The 19734-nt window shown below is 45.1% G+C and overlaps 3 protein-coding genes across 3 annotated transcripts; 1 reads left to right on the top strand and 2 right to left on the bottom strand.

The window, feature by feature from the left end:
* Positions 1–4820: 4820 nt before the first annotated feature.
* On the bottom strand, positions 4821–5861 carry K441DRAFT_646881 (uncharacterized protein). Its single transcript, XM_067646835.1, has one exon. It carries the CDS (start codon positions 5611–5613, stop codon positions 5131–5133), a length of 483 nt encoding a protein of 160 aa, XP_067497948.1. The 5' UTR covers positions 5614–5861; the 3' UTR covers positions 4821–5130.
* Positions 5862–7471: 1610 nt separating this feature from the next.
* Positions 7472–9447, top strand: K441DRAFT_700602 (uncharacterized protein; the record flags this gene model as incomplete). The annotated part of the gene is made up of 2 exons (XM_067653262.1): positions 7472–8229; positions 9440–9447. The coding sequence occupies exons 1-2, from the start codon at positions 7581–7583 to the stop codon at positions 9445–9447; spliced, it is 657 nt and encodes a 218-aa protein (XP_067497949.1). The 5' UTR covers positions 7472–7580.
* Positions 9448–16622: 7175 nt separating this feature from the next.
* Positions 16623–19708, bottom strand: K441DRAFT_669229 (MFS general substrate transporter). The gene is made up of 7 exons (XM_067650114.1): positions 18820–19708; positions 18338–18572; positions 18278–18287; positions 17865–18229; positions 17595–17767; positions 17365–17529; positions 16623–17214 (listed from the first exon to the last, which is right to left on the bottom strand). Exons 1-7 carry the CDS (start codon positions 19400–19402, stop codon positions 16889–16891), a joined length of 1857 nt encoding a protein of 618 aa, XP_067497950.1. The 5' UTR covers positions 19403–19708; the 3' UTR covers positions 16623–16888.
* Between the last annotated feature and the right edge of the window lie 26 nt (positions 19709–19734).

Genomic DNA, 19734 nt, shown 5'->3' on the forward strand with positions numbered 1-19734 from the left:
AGTAACGCTTTAGCTTCTAGAGTAGCTCGCGTTCTCTATCTAATAGCTTTTGCAAAAAGGTTAGTATAGAAAGGTTAATATTAGGACCAGTAGTATTGCTTAGGGTAGTAGGCGTTAGTAGTTTAATAGGTCTGGAAGGCTTCTATAGGGAGGTCTTTAGGTAGGGGTTTGCAGTAGTAATCTAATTTAGTTGTTGTTCAATCTTCCGTATAGCTGCTACTATATTATAAATATTATTATAGTTATGGCTAGCGGCTGCGTAACTAAGGCGATAAGTGACTTTTTTAAGGAGATCTTTTTAGTCTTTAGTATTGTCTCAGGTAAGGGCTCTGGTGTATTCCTAAAATTTAATATAGAACTCGTTAAATAATTCGGTAGGGCTCATCTTTAGGGCACGTAGTTTAGCTTAGTTGGTGGCTAGTAGGTCGTAGTCGCGGTATATTAGGTTAAGATTATTAAGGACTTCTTAGTGGGACTACTACTTTTAGGGGCTATTAGTCTCCTATTGGGCGAAGAGTCTATTAAATAGTGTACCCTTTATTCGCCCAATAATATAGCCAATTTTAGTATCTTCTGTAGGAAAAAGGTAGGCGCTCTAAGTTAGTTTCTCGCGGATTTACATCTTCTAGTAGCTATATTCTTTGCGGTTTCCCTAAAAAACTAGGGGATCAGGGTAATATATATTAGACCCTACGGTAGCAGCTTAAATTTGGTCGTTATAGCTTTTATTATTACTTTAGTAGGGGTTCCTATTAGGTAAAACTACTTAGCGCTAACTCTCTATTAAGCGTTAAGTAGGTGAAGTTACTAGGGGCGTAGAGACTTAAGTAGCGTTATATACAGTAGAGAGGTATCTAGCGTTGTTACGAATATGCTTATTAAGCTGAGATTATAGGTATTTAATTATGCCTTTTCTTTTAGTAACTGTAGCAATAAGTACAATCTTAGCCTTCTTTAACTGTTAGACGTCGCGTTTAGACACGTGAAGGTTATCTTTAGTTTCTTAACGCGTGTTATTAGCGAGCGCCTCACAAGCTTATAGGTCTTAGATAATATCGCAATCTTAGGCAGTACGCATCTCGGCTTATATAAGCTTTAGGTAGTAGTTCTATAGAAGGTAGTAGTATTTATTAGGTTTTTATGCTACCATTTTTATAAACGTCTTAGCGTCTTATATTTTAATTTTAATAGGTAGTAGCCCTTCCGCTTACTTGTTCGTAGTTATATAGTCAATAAAAGATAAGATATTATTAGTGTCCATCTTCTTAGGGGTTAAGGCTAGGGCTAATAAATTAAATTCTCCTGGGATTAATTAGCGTTGTAGGTTAAGTATAGGTATTGGATTATTCTTTAGGTTTAATATAGTGGCTAGTAAGGAATATTATCTTACTATTATGGGTTCCTTAGAAGTATAAAGTGAGGTAACTTATAGGCATGCTGCTTTTAGTAGCGCCTATAGTATTACAGAGACATAGAATTGGTTATAGGCTAGGTGTTGGTGGTAAAAAGGCGCAACGTAATATCATGGGACGGGGCAGTGGCTACAAGACGTATGTATTCGAGGAGTCTACAAGACGTTGCGCGATCGATCGTAAGGGTCGAGGGCGTAAGGAGGTGATATACCTACGCGTAGCTGACATAAGCTGTACGCGAGGTGTACGCAAGAGCACGGGGCTCTCCTATGGAGGCCCCTGCGGTGGGGTTCCGTGACACTCCTTTTAGTTAACTTAGGGCGTAATAGAGTTAGTTAGCTTTAATTAGGTAATGGTTAGCATTACTAATTAGCTTATTTTTAAGCTGACTTAAAAATAATTAGAGCTCTTATTATTTACTAGTAAATACTAAGGGATCTAGTAGTTATTTAAATTGTTTTAGTATAGTAGTCAGCTTAGGGTAAGTGGCTATTATAGGTTTAGGGTTCGCGTTCCGCGTATTTATCTCCGGAGATAGCGTTTAGTCTTAAGGTCCTAAAGTGGGCATCTTAAGGGTACGGACTTCTTCTTAAAGGTCCTTAATTAATTGCTAGTATTATACTTCTTATTTAGCTTATTATTAATTTAAAGTGGCTTAGTTTTATTTAAGGGCGTCTATAAAAGACTTCTATATTCCTACTAATTGTTCTTAAAGTGCGGATATAATACCGGCGGCTGTTATAGGGGCTTTAGGTTTGTTCTATATGTTAATAATAGTATAGGTAGTTAACGTAACGTAGTATTATAGAGTAAATATAAGCGACGATAATATATAGCAAGGTAGATATTATTAAGCTATATATATAAACTATATAAGGAGGTTAAAACGTTATATAAGAAAAGAAGGTAGGAAAATGGGAAGAAAGGGCATATATTATTAACTTAGTTACTTAGTATATAGGCAGAATAGGGTTTAGGTCGTAGTCCTAGCAGAACTTAGTAGAATTTAGTAGAACTTAGCAGAATATAGCAAAATGCCGTAGATTGCCGTTAGATTGCTATTAGATTGCTATTAAATTGCCATTTCGCGGTTAGTCTCTAATTGCTAAGTTAGTGGAAATAGGTGGACGTGTATAAGGTGTCACGGGGGTGTCCCGTGACAAGTTTAACTAAAGAGGTAAAGTATCTTAGCTTCTTTAAAGGGGAAATAGTTATAGTTAACGCGGAGTTTTCCTTATACTTAAATCCTCTAATTTTTAAAGGTAGGGTCTATCCTATTAGATAGGGGTTAAGGGTTAAAGAGCTTAACAAACTTTAATTACTTTATTATTATATCTATACTCCCTAGTATATTATATTTAGTAGAGTAAATAGGTCGGCTAAGGCTTTAGGAAGAAAAAGTTAGGCTATTTTATAACCGACTACCGGTACTAATACCCTACCAAAACACGACCCTGTCTCGACTGCGTATCACCCTGTTTTAGCTACGCATTGGTATTCCCTTTCATCTTATTTCTTACACCTTCCTCATGTATTTATACCACTTGATTTTCATAGATTTACAATAAAGTCGCTCGTTCAATACCTATACTGCAAAGCTTATATATTTTATAGGGCCGTAAGGCTTTCTAGGATCTCTTATAGGGTCTCTTATATATTTCTTACTTTAAAACGATTAGCTTTCTAGCTAGCCGTAAAGGCGCGAATCTACTCGCGTACGTCTATAATATTATCGTTATCTTCAATTTCTGATCCCAATTAGATCTCGGGTTCCTCTTAGATAAAGGCAGCTCTTTTAAAGCTTCTTAGGGTTCGTTAATATTATTCGCTTTAGTTTTAATTCTAGGGGTATAGGTCTAGTCCTGTCTGGCTTATAAGGTAGGATATTATTTAGGCCTTCCCAGGCAGTATAGAGTTATTTTAGTGTCTAAGTATAGCGTGTTAACGCGTTGTTACAGACGAAGTTTCTTTTAGGGTAGGATATTATTAAGGCCTTCCCAGGCTAGATAGGGTAAGCTTAGTATAATATTACGGCTTATATAATTGCCTCTAAACTAAAGCTTATAGAATGCTATATTACGAAAATACTAAGCTAAGGAGAAGGGAAAAAGGGGTTGCTGAAACCGATGTAAATAAACATATAGGGTAAGCCGCTAAGGCGCTAGCTCCAGCCGAGCCAATTACAGGTCGGTAGAATATGGTAGAATTTGGCAGGTAACGTGCGATAGCGCCGTTACACTTACTAGATAACTTACTTTATATATACGCTAGTTACTAAGCAGCTATAGTAAAGTTATATACTATATTAGGGTAATGTCCCATATAGTACGGAAGGCAACTTTAAAGTCTAGCTTCTCTATATTTAACGTCTTGTTAAATATATTAAAATACAGCTTCTAAATAAGGCGGTTTAACTCTATAATAAAAGACCCTATTAGTATAACTACACCTTAAATATAGCTAAATTACAGATTTTCTATAACTATATTTAATAATACTTACCGTCGTTTCTTAATATAATTATACTAATAGTACCTAATTCTAACCCCCCTATTATCCACATCGTCTACTTTAACCTAGGTAGATAAGAATTAAGCAAAGGTCCAACCCTCTCGTTTTAAAGTATTAACTACGGCTTATAACTTCTTTATATGCTACTACCGTTTCCTACTTTAGTTTAATAAGGGAGGTTTAGGCTTACTAATACTGGGTTAGCCGTTATTATCTATTTAGTTATCGCTATTAGAGGAATCTTTAGATATATTAATAAGGTATTCTAGCGGGCTAGAAAGGCTAAGAGGGCTAGATATAGGACTTTAAGCGTCCTACTTAAATATATACCTATTAGGGGTATAGTCGGGCTCTATTACGGATAGAATATATAAAGTAGGAGATAAGCTTTCAAATGGAGGTATTAGCGAGCTAAGTAGCGCTATATTAGGGGTTAAAGGCGATACAACTATTGTCTACTAGTAAGGCTATACAGCCCTTATAAAACGCGCCTATAATCTCTTAAACTCTTAGAGAGGAATCCACCTCGGCAATCTATAATTGGCTGCTAAAGATAGCGCAAGCGCTAATGCCTACGGCGTATATTAGGCTACGGCGCCAGTCGCTAATTAGCTTAGGAGTTTATAGAAGTTATAGGAGTTATAGAGGTGTGGCGGTGCCAGCCGCTGATTGGCTCAGGAGTTTACAGGAGGTGAGGTGGATTTTCTCTCCGAGGGTCTGAGTCAACTGAGATAAGGTTTTCGCGATTTTCGCTAAGTCCTACTATGGCGGTACTTTGTGTACGCAGACGTGACCAAGACGCCTCGCAAAACGACTTAGAATTTTGAAATTCTCGTCTAGCAAAATTTCCTATATGCATCTGCAATGCAACATACTCTTACGATGTGAATCTGTGGTGGTTCTGAGCACGGATCTCGGAAGATGGAAGAATATCGAAGGCGCTTGGAGTGCGGTCCCCAAGAGAACCAGAAACGGGTCTACTACAGGAGCCAAAACGGGACCCTGGCTAGACCTAATTACGCATATACAGAACACACTAAGGAGGCGGCTCCTAGCTACGCTAACATATTGCATGTCTTCGTTAATTATTCATCCTGAAGCTGAAGCGATTGACCGAACCCATTCTTGAAAAGTTATAGCCACTAAAATACACAAATGCACAAATTTGGCTCTCTCGGACTTCGACTTGCAGCAGTTAAGGGTACTCCTAGTCATTCGTCTGCCGACAAACACCTCTCTTACAACCTTCGCAGAGGTCTTTCTCGTGTGGTAGGCCTTCTTTTTGGACGTAGTATTGCTGCTCCATTGGAATGCCTGCCCACTTCTTGAGCCTGTATGCGACTCGGTCGACATATGATTTCTTGTCTAGTGTCAGGGTGCCTAGCCGGTTGCAGGACTTGCAACGCTGGTTGAACACTACAGCGTTGTACCCATTCTTGGGATATCCCCTTATCAGTATGGCCACTTTCTTGCTGCCCCAGCCACCCGCGGAACAGGCATCGTTGTTGCATCTGAATTTGCCCATGACGTGGGTTGAGTATTCGTTGTTAGAATCTCTGTTGCTATCGTTTTTATGGAACCGCGTCGAGGCGATTTCGTCGGAGACTGCGTTCACGACGTCCTGATGGAACGACGGAAACATAAAGGAGGTCCTCGTCTCCCCCTTGGGCTTGGAGAACTTCTTCGCCATTTTTGATAGCGCAACGATCGTGCCTTGAATTGATGCGGTGAGGTTGCTAATGTAGTCAAGCAACAACAATATCTGGCGCGGGGTAGAATTATGTCATTATTATGATATTCAGCATCGCCCATCCCAAGGCTGCTTAGGCCCTGTATTTCCCCATGTAATTGGCATTAGCATACGAATACAAGATCGTCTCGTGGTCACTCACCATTGCGTAGTTGCAGCGTAGCTTTGCAGCTCTCGAGGGCTTTCCCTCTTGGTGCTCTGTTTAATAGTCGATTAGGTAGTCCCGTCCTATCCCTTGCTACGGTGGTGTCCAATACAAAAGTGGCCTGTGCGCGAAAACCAAAAAACATTAGGACTCAGGGAAGATTTAGCTGGTTTGATTGGTTCAATTCTTATCGATAACGTTGGACCCAAACCACCGTAGGAAGGGATAACCAGCTTTCCGCTGACATATTTCCTTAGCGGAGGAGTGTCCCGACAGCCGCCGAGCCGCCCATGCAGTCCCAGTAGACAACTTGCGCGGTCGGGGCAGGGGTCGCCTCCTAGTATCTTACACCTTAATATTATGGCGTTCTTTCGTAATCAACTAGGCCCTATATAGAAGGCTCGGCGCAGTATGCGAAGCCTTGTCGAATTTGACGTTTTGTAACCGTCGGTAAGGAGGCATTCTATATGCGGCTTAGTAGTAAGCAGTCCTGCAGATTCTGCAGATCCTGCGGAGCTCTACCGAATAACCTCATATCGCTCCTGCCTACCAGTCTTATTGTTATGGATTTTGACAACGACGACGGCGCCGAATTTAATGCAGCTGCTGGAGCCATCCTTGCTATAACTTCTGCCACATAACCAGTATACCGCTCATCTAATTACTGCTTTTTGTGTCCTCTGGCAACTAAGTAAAGCCCTAATAAACTAGATAGTGTCGGTAAGGACGGCTGACGATACATTTTAGTAAGCTCAAATTTGGCTTAGAAAAAGCTAACAATCTTCTGCAGAGCTATAGACAAATCTTCCTTATATACACCACCTCAAACGAACTTAACTCCCACGTATATCGTTCCTACTACCCCTTTCTACCTCCTTAGAGGCTCCAATACCTCCTAAGAGACCCGCATACAGCACGCCTGCCTTTAAGGCATCTTAAAAGCGTGTATAATAGGGAGTCAGAAGTTGAACAGGAAGCCGACGGCCACGATCGTATATATCGGCAGCAAAGGTTGAGCTTCTGCAGGGCTTACTTCCGAGCCTCCTGCTGAACGCCTAAGTCAAAAAATATGCGCCTTACCTGATAGAATACGCCTTACCCGATCCTAGCGTTCGGCTTATTTAAGCCGATTATAGCTAATATAAAGGACGGGTAAATACGAGCTCGTCGCGCCACCAATTTGGGCTGCATTAGCTGTATTTTATAAAGGTAGGGGGTCCTTGAAGCTGGCGCCTGGGGCGTCATCTTGGCGGGTGTATATAGTCTAGTTTCCAGCTGCGCAAGTTGTCTAGTGCCCACATCTTCAAGACGCCGGTACGGGTTTCTCTAGCCGTAGTGTGAAAGTTTAAATCCCAGTCACGTGTATGATTAGTCAGATCTCACGATATAACACTTAAAGTCGCCACCGCTAGCAGGGAGAACGGCCGACCCGCTCCGGCCACCCTTGTGAACGAGTGAGTTTCGTGGGCGACCGCATGCTTGAGGTCAAAGTTGAAAGGAACATGCTGAGAAATGCCAAGCATGTTTATCGTCACGTGCCCCGTCTTTGCTGGCCCCCACGTACCTCGAGTATCGGTAAATTATTTTTGCCGATGAACATCCGCGGCCGCCAAGACTTGGAAGCACGGTCTAGCTAAGCAACGCGAACCCAACCATCTTCCACCTCACCATCTTGGAACATCTGCGGTTCCTGTGTTCGATATTCGCCATATGTCCCGAACCACAACTAGACTATCCGTACAAAGCCCTCAAATTACCAATTATGCCCTCTCAGCCTGGTGTCGCTGCTGAACCAGCTCAGAAGCCCACAATCTTCCTGCTCTCCCTCGAGAACCAGCCTTGGTTTGACGAAATGTACGACAAACTGATCGATGCGCTCGCCAACCGCGCCGAAGTCAAACGTTCCAGCAACTCCAACAGTGCCGTTCAGTACCTCGCTAATAACTCCCCTTCTGCTATTATTATCACTGATCCCGGCATCACTGTTGAGTCGAACCGAGAGGCGCTCGACAAGCTCAAGACTTATATATCTAACGGCGGAACAGCCATCTTCGGTTGCAACTTCAGCAGCTTCGTCAAATCTACAGTCATGGACGCGTTATGGCGTTCTACTTTCGACGTACCGTGGCAATATGGCGACTATCACCGCACGACCGTATACCTGAACCATCAGGCAGCGACGAAGTTGAAATCCTCGCCTGAACATCTAAAGCCGGAGTATAGCCAGAAAGCTGTCTTCTTAAAGGGCGTAGACTCTGCTGATGCGTTGTACTTGCCCTCGGCAGAGAGCGTGACACAAAGCCACGTCTTCGCGAGTGGGCCAGTGGATAAGGAACAGACGCCGGTAGCGTGGGCAAAGTTTGAGAAAGGCTGGATTGGGTATATCGGTGATGTCAATGCCGAAGAGGGAAGTAACGAGGTCATCTTAACCATGTGCGGACTTTGAATTTTCTGCAACATTATGAAACTTCACTCCAGACCAATTTAGAAAACAAAGAGAGGAAAAGATAACTTCTCGGTACGGCCGTGAGGGTTTCCTAAGACTAAGTTCTTAGGGGAGATTAAAAGAATTATCTTTTAATGTTAACACTATATAGGGAATCCAGCAGCGAATAGGATAAAGTGCTATAGTTATAATAAACCTTACTCCGCAAGAGCAATTTGGGATATCCTAAGTATATCGCAGCACCCTTAATGGATTACTTCCCTTGTAATATGTACCAGCACGCATATACTGCCCCTGGTGTCCAATTGGGGAAGCGGCGATATATGCCATCTCACTTCATACCCATCTTGCTCTTGTACGCAACTAAGCGTTCATTGTCCGACTTCAGCCACGGCCGATGTGCTCGGACTTATGCGCGCCTATCCTCTCTGTAAGGCCGCTCGTCACCTTTGTCGTCAGCGGCGCCGCTAGCATCAGAATCACTATCGCCTGAGCTTTCACTGCCTAAGCTTTGGCCGCCACTCTCAAAATCATCGTCTCTGTCGTCCTCGTCCTCGTCTGGACCAACCGCATCACCGTTGGCAGCTTTACCGCGTGGGCTACGTGTATTAGTTTTCCAGGCGGCAGAATCACCGCTCCGTTGCGTCGAGCTTTAATTAGCGTATACTATTGAACGAGAATTCCGTTAAATTTTCCAAGGAAAATTTCCAAATTGCTGACTTACAGCCAGCAATTTGGTTCCTTGGGGAAATTTAACGGAATTCTCGCGCCTGCGGCGGGCTTTTGTCCTTCTAAACTCAGTCTGCCTTACTACTGCCCTGCTACTGCCCTTTACTGCCTATTACTGCCCTTTACTACCCCCTACTGCCCTTTACTGCACTACTACTGCCCTACTACTGCCCTACTACTGCCCTAATACTGCCTACTACTACCCACTACTACCGTTATGCTATTTTTTCTATTTTACTATTTTTATTATTACCCTTACTACCTTTACTACTCCCCTTTTAAATACTAAAATAACTTCTTTTTTATTACTTCTAATATATCTTTATTTCCTAATTTATAGCTATATTTATTACTACTTATATACTATATTTTACTAATACTTTAATTACTAATTTATTATTATTATTATTACTACTATTCCTATATTATTATAATTATTATAATAGTTTATTAATGTTAATACTATATTATAACTATTTTAATTTTAATTTTTATTCTTACCTTTATTTATATATATAGTACTATTACTATATTAATTCCCTTTTAATTTACTAACTTTACTACTTTAGACATAGCTATAACTTTTATTTTTACTTTTATTCTAATTTTATATAGCACTACTTTTATTATTATAAAGAGTACTTTATATTTAAAATTAAATTCTTCCTTTAAAAATATTATATAAGATAATTATATATACTAAAGACCCTACTATAAGGACTATTATAAAGACTATTAATATTTTTATATATATTTATATAAAGTAGGAGTAGAAAAAAAAATAAAAATTAGAGTATTAAAGCTTTAACTGCCCTTTACTGCCTATTACTGCCCTCTACTGCCTATTACTGCCCTCTACTGCCTACTACTGCCCTAGTACTACCCTGCTACTACCCTACTACTACCCTACTACTGCCGCACTACTACCTTACTACTATAGAATTTATGTAGCTACCTTATAGTAACGTAAAACTGCCTTTATATAATAATCGCGTAATATAGATTTACATAATTGATCACGTGACGTATATTGACAATAGCTATTCACGTCGTCGTCGTCGTCGTCTTCTTCCTCAAGCAACAGCACCACCACCACCACCACCATCACCACTGCTGCTGCTGCTGCTACTGCGTCTTCTGCTCCTGCTCCTTCTGCTCCTGCTCCTGCTCCTGCTGCTGCTGCCACCGCTGCCGCCACCACCACCACCACCACCGTCACCACCACCGTCACCACCACCGCCGCTGCCGCCGCCATGTCCGCGCCCGGCCGCCGTTTCTCGCCTTTGCCGCCGCCGTCTTAGGCTAAGGTGCCTGCGCGCGGGACTTCGGTCCCAGCAGATGAGCGTGCTGGTGAGTATTAGTACTATAACAGAATTTGAGAATTTGAGAAGATACTGACATGTAAATAGCTGCTGTAGCTGCCGCTGCCGCCAGACCCCTCCCCGCTCCCACCGCTGCCGCCGCTCCTACTGCCGCCGCCGCTCCCGCTGCCCCCGCTGCCGCCGCCGCTCCCACTGCCCCCGCTGCCGCTGCTCCCCCCCCAGCCAGCTTTACGGCCGTGAATCAGCCCGCCGCCCTCCCGCCCCAGAATCCCTCGCCTGCCGCGCTCGCCGCCGCCGCCGAAGCCGCCGCCGCCAACACGGCCACAATGCGGGCGCTGCGTCCCCTGCCGCGCGTCTAGGGCGTGTCTCTGCGGTGGGCTCCTGGCCCAGGTGGAGCTCCCGGGGTCTACCGGGGGGTCCGCCTAGAGGCCAGGCCCCCGAATGCGGAGGCCGCCCTGGCGCAAAGCCGGGGTACGATAGCCCCGCAGGCTTGTGCGTCGTGCGTGCGGGGCGGTGGCCTATTTACGGAGTGTGTGCTGGTCGCCGGCTAGCTGCGCGGCAGCTGTGCCAACTGCCATTATGGCAGCGAAGGGGCACGCTGCTCCTTCCGAGTCCGTAAGTTAGCAACGTAAGCCGTAAAAAGCATAACTAATAGAGATAATAGCGTCTGCTGCCGCCTCTGCCTCCCCCGCCGCAGCCCGCTCCCGCTCCCGCTCCCGCTCCTGCGCCCGCGCACCTCCCGCTGCCGCCGCCGCCGCCGATGACGACAACGACGACGATGATGATGACGATGATGAGGAGGAGGAAGAGGCCCCGCCTGCCCGCGTCTGCCCCCGTCTCGGGCGGCGCGGGCGGGTTGCGGGGCTGCTCCGCCGTTTGGTGGCTGTGCTCAAGGAGGAGTCGTCAGAGGATGAGGATGAGGAGTAGGGGAGGGGTAGAGGGGGGGTAGAGGGGGGGGTTTACTGGGCCCTACGGGGCATTTATAAAAGTTTTGCTGGCCCCATAGGGTAGTTGTAGGAGTAGTTGTATAATAAAATAATATACCTTATTACGAAAGTAAGACTTTTGGATAGATATTGTGGCGGGCTTTTAGCTTTCTAAACTCAGTCTGCCCTACTACTACCCTACTACTACCCTGCTGCTGCCCTACTACTGCCCTACTACTGCCACCGCTGCCATACTATCCCCCCGCGTCTTAGCCCGTAATAGATAGTAACACCTCTAGATATATAATATTAGTAGTAGTAGCGGTAGCGGTATTGCCTCCCTGCGGTAGTAACAGCGAAAGCCCGCGTATATCCGTTACTTTTAATAGCGTAATATATAACTGCCTATGCGTAAAGACTGGTATACGCAAATCAACACCGATAAAGTTAAAAGACTGCCCCTGTGACTTGTTTACTGTCATAGCAAAGCATAGCTGGATTGGAAACTGCCTTCTACTAACAATAAACGGCAGTTCTCCGTCCGTAGAGGTAAGCTTAATGTGAGGGATTAGCCGTAGCTGCCCGTAAAAGCTGCCGCTAAGCATCCGAGTTTTAATATAGCGCCGGCCTAGGCGCGTAATAACTATACGGGTGCCGTTATAGAGCCCTTCTTTAGGGTAGAGGTTCCGTAAAAGGATTATGGGCGCGCCTACCTTTAGGGAAAGCTTTAATGGAGGTAGGCTAGTAGGGTTAAATGTCTATAGGAGCTCTGCTGGCGGCAGTTTTATATAATTATCTTCTCCATTTTACTCTATAGAGTCTATAGAATAAAACGTGCTTAGGGAGCTGTGGAGCCGCGCAAGGATAGCCTTGTTAATCTTAGCCACGGTATTATTACGAATAGTTAGGATAGCGCGATCGCGGAAGGTATTAAGAGTAGTATATGCCTAAGTAAGCAGTTGCGGAGGGTATATATGCCCGTAAAAGGGTTCCTGGGACCGGAACTGGCCTATACCAGGCGGGAGAGTAATACTACTAGCTAGGGCTACATTGTAAGATAAGTCTTGTACCCAAGCTGCGAACTACTAATTTATCTCGCCCTGGCGGATACGTATATTTAACCGTAGGGATAGTATATGGAAGGTAGGCTAGAGGAACGACCGCTACAGGCAGGCACCTACAATGGCTACGCGGTTCCCCCGCGGGACGACAGGCAGTATCTAAGCAAAGTCGCCGCCTAAGATAGTAGGGAGCCTACTAAAGGTAGAGTTGTTAGAACGGACGTCCGTAAGCATACGGTGTACGGCTTTAAAGTAGTAGCGGTGCTACATTAGCACCTTATCCTAGATAAGTAGAGAGGTACGGCGTAGAAGCTTAGCTAGATTTAAGTTTTTAGAGATATTGCAAGTAGACTCTTTGTGTAAATCGATAGGTATCCGAAAACGGGAGTGGGCAGTACGGCCGCTGGGCAGTAGGAGGGCCGTAATACTAGAAGAAGCTATACAAAGAATAATCTTACCGCGCGAGCGGTAGTAGTGGCAGAGGCAGCGATAGAGAAACGTTTTACCGGTACCTATAGGGCCCTGGAGGAAGAAGCGGGCCGTCTGCGGATCGGCATCTATAGCGGCAATAATAGTATTAAAGCACGCTGCCTGGTCTGTATTTAGCTACTAGCGTAGCTTAGTAAACTGGCGTTCTTCCTCTATAGGGTTGTATTGCTATAGCTTAGCTATAAGAAGCGGGTTACTTCCCTCCGTAATAACACCCCACTAGTGCTAGAACTAGGGCAGGCTATAGTCCGCAAGCGTCTTCTAGTGATTGGTAAGTATCTAATAGATAAGGTATAGGCCGTAATTAAGATAGGCGTTATCGTCCTTGCCGACTGTAGGAGGAATATTAGGCTAGTGGGCTAGAAAGCGAGGTAGATTATCGCAAATAGACTATTTAAAGCGGTCCTATAAAGTAACTAGCTTTGTAATAGGGCCGTAAAGTAAAGTGGTTACAAATAAGGAGCGTAGCTGGGCGCTAACGGCAAAAACGGTGGCCTCCGTTAAGTAATTAATCCACTTATAATTATCCTCTAGTAGCCCTAGGGCCACGTAGGCGGCCTAGAAGGTTAGATAAACTATACTAGTAATAGTACGGAGGTCCTTAAAGGAGGTAGGGCCGGGAATGGATATTAGCAGTAGCTGTAAGTAGAACCTCTCACCTATAACGGGACTGCAGTAATATATACGGCCTATTACGGAGCCTCGTTAGCGTAAACGCTACTCCCGTTGCTTTAAAATAAAGGTATACTGCTTAGGGAAGTTTTAATATAGGCGGTTACGGCTATCCTTATACTCCGCATTATACTTAAAAAAGGCCGTTAGTATAGAGTAAGAGAGCTTAAGGCGCTACTAAATCTCCTCGGTAGACTAATTGGGCTAAAAGTATATAGGCTGCTTGCCTAGAAGGTGCACCGCAAGCTAAATTACGGGGGGGTACTCCTTATAAACGGGAAACTCGAATAGCCGCCAGATAGCCTTAGATGGGCCGATATAACGGCCCTGCAAATACTAGCTTACCTTATCGCCGTCCGTAAGCCGCAAAGTGGTACGGTTGCTCCCCTTATATATATACTTATAGATATACTTAACGGACTTTACGGAGGCGCAGATCTTAACATTTATATGCGCATAGTACTTTACGGTTAGATATAGGGAGTACGGAATAATTTAGCGGTTGTCCATTTTAAATGTAGCTCCCCCTAGTAAGCGGACAGACCACGACCGTAGATTATTGCAACGGCGGTATTTTGGATAGCCGTCCTTATGTATAACAGTAGTAGGGTTAAAACGCTTAGGGTACCGCTTTAAGTAGGTCGGCGGAAGGCTTAGCCCTAGGGCAACTATATAGGGGGCTCGCGGATTCTAGGAGCCGTAAGGGCCGTAAACTATTATCAACTTTATAATCTTAGTAAGACGACCGGTGGGATCGTCCTCCGGCTATAAAAGCTCGGCGGATATAAAACGGTCGATAACGGCTAGGTCTAGCAGCCTATCGCGGTTATGCGGATATAGGAAGAGTAGTAGGTGCTAATAGGGTAGGCCCCGTTTCTAGTACTCAATAGTCCAGACGGAGCCGTAGTACCGGCCGAAGATCTGCTTCCGTTTTAGGTCGTGTAGGAGGTAGGCAACTTTTATGCGGAAGACGCGCATAACCAGATCGGGCCTATCTGTAGCGGTCTGGCCAGGTAGTAGCTTGCGGGTAATCTCTTCCTACTTAGGGTTAGCAGTAAACGTAATAAATATGCTTAGACGGCCGTATTTATGGATAATAGCCATTAAATCCTGATAGCACTGGCTAATAAAGCGAGCTCCGCCAAGGAAACTTAATAGAAGAACTACGCGGCGGCCTAATAATTAAGGGTCCAGATTATAGCGGGTAAAAGTATCTATAACGCCATTATACAGCTCCGCGCGGAGGTTTAATTAGTGGGAGCGGATCTAGTTAAGCTTATTTTGATTACATAGCGCCCATATATTTACGATATACTGCTAAAATAGCTGGCAGTAGGCAAAAGGGACTAATCTAGAGTTGTTATGGACATGCAGGTAGAACTGAAAGTACGCCTGCTGTATTAAACGGTCTTACTAGTGGGCTCGCTAGCGGGCTTAATTAGAGTCGCGTAGCTAGAGGCCCTAGTGCCAGCCAGTATTACCGCGAGGGAAGAGCAGTACGTAGTAGAGCGGCATATATATAGTATGCGTTGAGTTAATACGGCAGTATCGCGGCTGCTTATTAGGCGCATAACGCTCCGCAAGTATAATATCGCGGAAGCTAGTATTACCGTACTCGTCCGGTATAATAACGGCCACCTTATTACTCGTTAGTAGGTTCTTATAGCGGCGGTTAGCACTAGCCTCTAAGATAAGCCGCATCTATGGGTTTAAGATAATCCGCGACGGGGTTGTTATAGGCTGCTCCTAAAGCCGTTCCCTTGCGGTTTAATAGAGGGCGATAAAAGGGTTCCGTACCTTAGATAGCATAGCAGTAAGGCACCGCAGAATAGTCGCATCTAGCTAGGTATTAGGACGGGCCCGTAGCCGGATATCTATGGCATAGCTAGGGTCGTAAAAGTATAGCTGGGCATACCGCGGAGCAACGTTGGTAGGAGGCTCTAGCGGGCCCTGTAAATAGTAAAGCTTACTATATATCTGGAAGCAATTTGGGCCGCTATAGGCTACACCACGGTTAGTAACGGTACAGTTTACGGACGTAAAAGCTAATGCTGCATTATATGCGCGGAGCCGCTCCCTAAACTGCCTAGTAGAAGTATTATAGGACTCTAAAAGACTGCGTAGATATTCCGGCGAAGGCTAAAATAGAGGGAGGTTTACGTTGCCGTGTTTACAGCAGGCTTCAAACCGTGGATCGCTAGGCTTTAATATACTAACACGTTTATTAATCTAATGTAGGGCCGCGCAGAAGTTGTAGGCGACGTTTATAGGACCGAGATCTAGCTGCTCTATAAGGCGGACGGTAGTAGGACCATGATCTAGCTGCTCCGCGATAGGGCGGACCGTAGTAGGTCGCGGCTGTATTAATGCGGGTAGTTGCGGCTGGATTAATATAGGCGGTCGCGGCTGGATTGATACGGGCGGTATAAGGGAAGAAGCAGTGGTAGAAGCAGCAGCGGCAGCAGTAGCGGAAGCAGCAGCGGAAGTAGCAGTAGAAGTAGTAGGCTACAGAAGGTCCGCTAAAGGTCGTTGTCAGGACCGTCCCTTTCTCTTCTCCTATATATAGTTAGAAAGGTAGTAAGTAAAAAGAGTAAATAAAGGATTAACCCTATAAGATGTATAGGTCTTATACGGAGCTCTACAATAGTTCGTTGTAAAGTTAGTAGAAGAGCGATACTGCCTACAGGCGGTGCAAAATATACAATCGGAAGGCATTTAGGTAGTAGGTAGGAAGTAGTAACCTAGGGTAGTAATATAGAAGATATTCAAGCGGTAAGGGGTAGGAAGAGGTTATTAGGTTGCGAATTTGCAGAGCCTATAAAGCTCCGTGCACGGCTCCTCTTTACTTTATAGAGCTCTTATAAGCTCTAGATCTACCTATCCTTAAGATATTTAAGTATAAAAGTAGTACTATATTAAAGCGCTTTATAAACTCTATAAATCCATCTAAATTTTAAATTTATTTACGTAGTATTAGGGGGTGTATCGTAAGTGCAAGTACGGATCGCGATTTAATGGGGTAGCACGGTCCTTACCACGTGACCAGCACCAATCTTCTCACCAATCTACGACCTCGCTCAAAATTAATTCAGTATATAGAAGATAGATAGAAGATGTTTTAGTGTTCGCGCACGGGCTACATTGCCTTAACGGTGCATGGGATAATCCTCATAAATCTGTATGAAATTTATATAGCGCCAAAGCGTGGTGTCCCACCTAATATAGTGCTAATATTGTATAAAAACCCCATTAATGCTCCTTCAATGCAAATGCCTTCCAATCCATGCGAACTTGAAACAGCAGCATTCTCCCAGCTCCCAGCTCATCTAAGAGTCTCGTTCCACTCACTCAAAGGTCTTTAGCCCTTGAAGCTCTACTCACGCAAAAGATAAGTAAGAAGAGACGGATCTATGATCGCAACCATTTCATGCGCCGCCACCGGGCAAGAGCTTCTTTCCCTTGACGCTCTTCAACTCCATCGCCCAGCTGACGAAAAACGCGATGCCGCCCGTGGCGATGGCGAGGATGAATGCCGAGGTAACGGCGTTAGTGTAGGCTTGCAGTACGCCAGGTAGCCATTGTGCGGGAACGACATCGCGAATGTGGGTTGCTCCGGCGCCGATTACGATTTTGGGATCTACGCCTGGGGCGAGTTTGAGGATGTCGTGGGAGAGCGAGTTTACGAAGATGTTTTGGGCAATGGAGATGGCAATGGCGCCGCCGAGCGAGTTGAAGAAAAATACTACAGCGTCTGGAGGGTGGGTTAGTCGATCCCATAATAAGCGAGGAAATATCATTAACGGTTGACGGTTTACGAGAGTAATACGGGGAGGAGATCGGGGAGATATAGGGGGATAGAGCTGCATTGAATAAATTTGAAAGGTATTGAGAGTGAACGTACTTCCTGTCGGCATGTCCTTATCTGATAGCACGACCTGCACAGCGATGAACGGAATTTGAACCCCTGCTCCCGCACCTGCGCCCGCTAGGATTTGATAGCCGAGCCATTTACCAGCGCCCGAGTTGACTTTTAGAGTATAGAGCATACCGGCACCAATACAGAAGACTACATGCTGTTAGTATTTACGTTGGTAGTTCAAGTGGGACTGGCAAGTTTATAGTGGGGCATACCTGCGCTGCTAAACCACATAAAGGGAGTATAATATCCAATCGCGGTGATGATCCCACCAATGACGACTGACGATAGGGTTATACTAACGAGGTAGGCGATAGTGCGAATGCCGGAACCCTCAGCTGTGGTGCCTTTACATGCTTGGAAGTAGAAAGGCAGGTAGAAAATGTGTCTGCTCAGCTGTTAGGATCTGGAATGGATAGGTCGTGGAGGTGAATTAAAACAACTAAAGTGCTATGACAAAATAGATATGAAAGTAGCCCACTTACGTATACAATGCCATGGAGAAAAATGAGGTGAACAGAGAGCTCGCGAGAATCGTCCGCTGGCCAAGGATTTTGGGTGGTAATGTTGCTCGATCTCCTCGATAGACCTGCAGGCCGATGAAAATAATAATAAGCAAACCGAACCCCAGAATGCAGCCCCAAATCTTAGAATTATGCCACGGATACGTCGTACCACCCCATTGAAGGGCTAGAAGTAGGCAGACAATGGAGCAGATGAGGAAAAGTGCGCCAAGAAGGTCAATCTCTTTGATTCTGTCTTTCACGGACATGTAACTGTATTGTCTTTCTGGGTTTGTGAAAAAGAAAAATACAACAGCGAGGGAAATTCCACCAAACGGTAAATTGATCTGTGCAAAGATTAGCAAGACTTTCCGAAGGGCTTTGAATTGTCATACCCAGAAGCACCTGCTTGGATATTAGTTTGTTTAATCCAAAAACCTTTGCGTAGAACCTACCATCTCCATGATGCCTTATCTGTCAGGGCACCTCCAAGAATCGGGCCTACCACCGAAGCTATGCCAAACATACTTGCAAGCACTGCAATATAGATTGGCCTCTTTCGTAATGCCACGGAATAGCCAACGATGGTCATGCCACCGGAGAACAATGCGGCTGCACCAGCACCAGCAACAGCTCGTCCCACAATGAACATTGGAGAGTTCCTTGCGGCTGCGCAGATAACGGAGCCAACTGTAATACGAATGAGCCATGTTTATGTAGTATAAGGAGTGACATTTTGGATACTGGGACGCTAACGCGTTATAAAGTAGCTTCAATTACGCGAGAAATGCCCTAAGTAGAACACCCCGGGCGCCACAGTTGTACAAAGATCACCCTCAGCTGTTTCAAGGCCTTCTACGACTCGCAACGCGTATTGAATACTTCCAAAAACACTGAAGCGTTCTCCTTTTTTGCAATTGAGGATTCTGAGACTCACCTTCGAAAAGTATCAATGCAAATAGATACGTCCATTTGACATCAAAATAGGTGTAGACCTTTCCAAACGACGGTTGTAGAGAACATGTCGTCAGTAGATATGACGAGCCGTACCAGCCGACATCCCCGAGACTATTGAAGGCGGTTGTAATTCGAGGAATGGCAGTGGCAATGATCGTGTTATCTAGAGCAATGATGAAAGTAGTCAAACACAAGCCTATTGTGAGAATTATTAGAGGGAGTCCCGTCAAGTATTTGCTTTCATCGTCCTGATCCTCCTCCGCTGCTTCCCCGTCCCTGCTTGTAGGGACCTGGTCATCATCTTCCTGCTTTGTAGGTTCTTCGTTGGCATTGGGCGTCTCGGTGTGTTCGGCTGCGGATGGTTTCTTGTTCGCGGAAGTGAACTGGGGGCCTGAGCCTTGTGTGGGTGTGGCGCTATCTGCCTGAGCATTTTCATGGCCGGCCTTAACGGGCCTCTTCTGTTCTTCTTCTAGCTTGACGAACGGTGAGCTCTTGGATTTGGGCGCAGCCGTCTCATCCGTTATCGTCGACGTATCGGGATCCGGGTGGCGGGTGCTAGACATTGGCGAGTGCGTGTGTTTCGTAATAAAGCGCATGGAACTTGCCGTGTCGGTGGCCCCAGGCGAGTGGAGCGACAGTGGAAGTTGCCGTTAGGCAGGATGACAGTAAGATACAAAAAGAGCCAGACGTCCTCTTCTGATACCGTGTGCTAGAGGTGTTGTTTTCAGCAGCGACTGTGGTTAAATTAAAGAGCGAAGGGTCCAGAACGCGCGCGCCGTCTCCTCCTTCACGTCCTCCACGCAACCTTCTCGTTATCCACGCCAGATAGCCGAGCACGGAAGGCGGTCTTTCCGGGTTGACGGTAGCACCATTGGCATCCACACCTTGCCCATTA

Source organism: Cenococcum geophilum (assembly GCF_001692895.1).
Source record: "Cenococcum geophilum 1.58 unplaced genomic scaffold K441scaffold_68, whole genome shotgun sequence".
In the NCBI taxonomy this organism is placed as follows: domain Eukaryota; kingdom Fungi; phylum Ascomycota; class Dothideomycetes; order Gloniales; family Gloniaceae; genus Cenococcum; species Cenococcum geophilum.

Coding starts and splice junctions, on each gene's coding strand:
- K441DRAFT_646881 (XM_067646835.1), bottom strand. CDS start 5,613: ATGGCGAAGAAGTTCTCCAAGCCCAAGGGGGAGACGAGGACCTCCTTT.
- K441DRAFT_669229 (XM_067650114.1), bottom strand. CDS start 19,402: ATGTCTAGCACCCGCCACCCGGATCCCGATACGTCGACGATAACGGAT. Junction 18,573..18,819: donor TGCATTGATACTTTTCGAAG/GTGAGTCTCAGA, acceptor TTCGTATTACAG/TTGGCTCCGTTATCTGCGCA. Junction 17,768..17,864: donor TTCTCCATGGCATTGTATAC/GTAAGTGGGCTA, acceptor ACAGCTGAGCAG/ACACATTTTCTACCTGCCTT.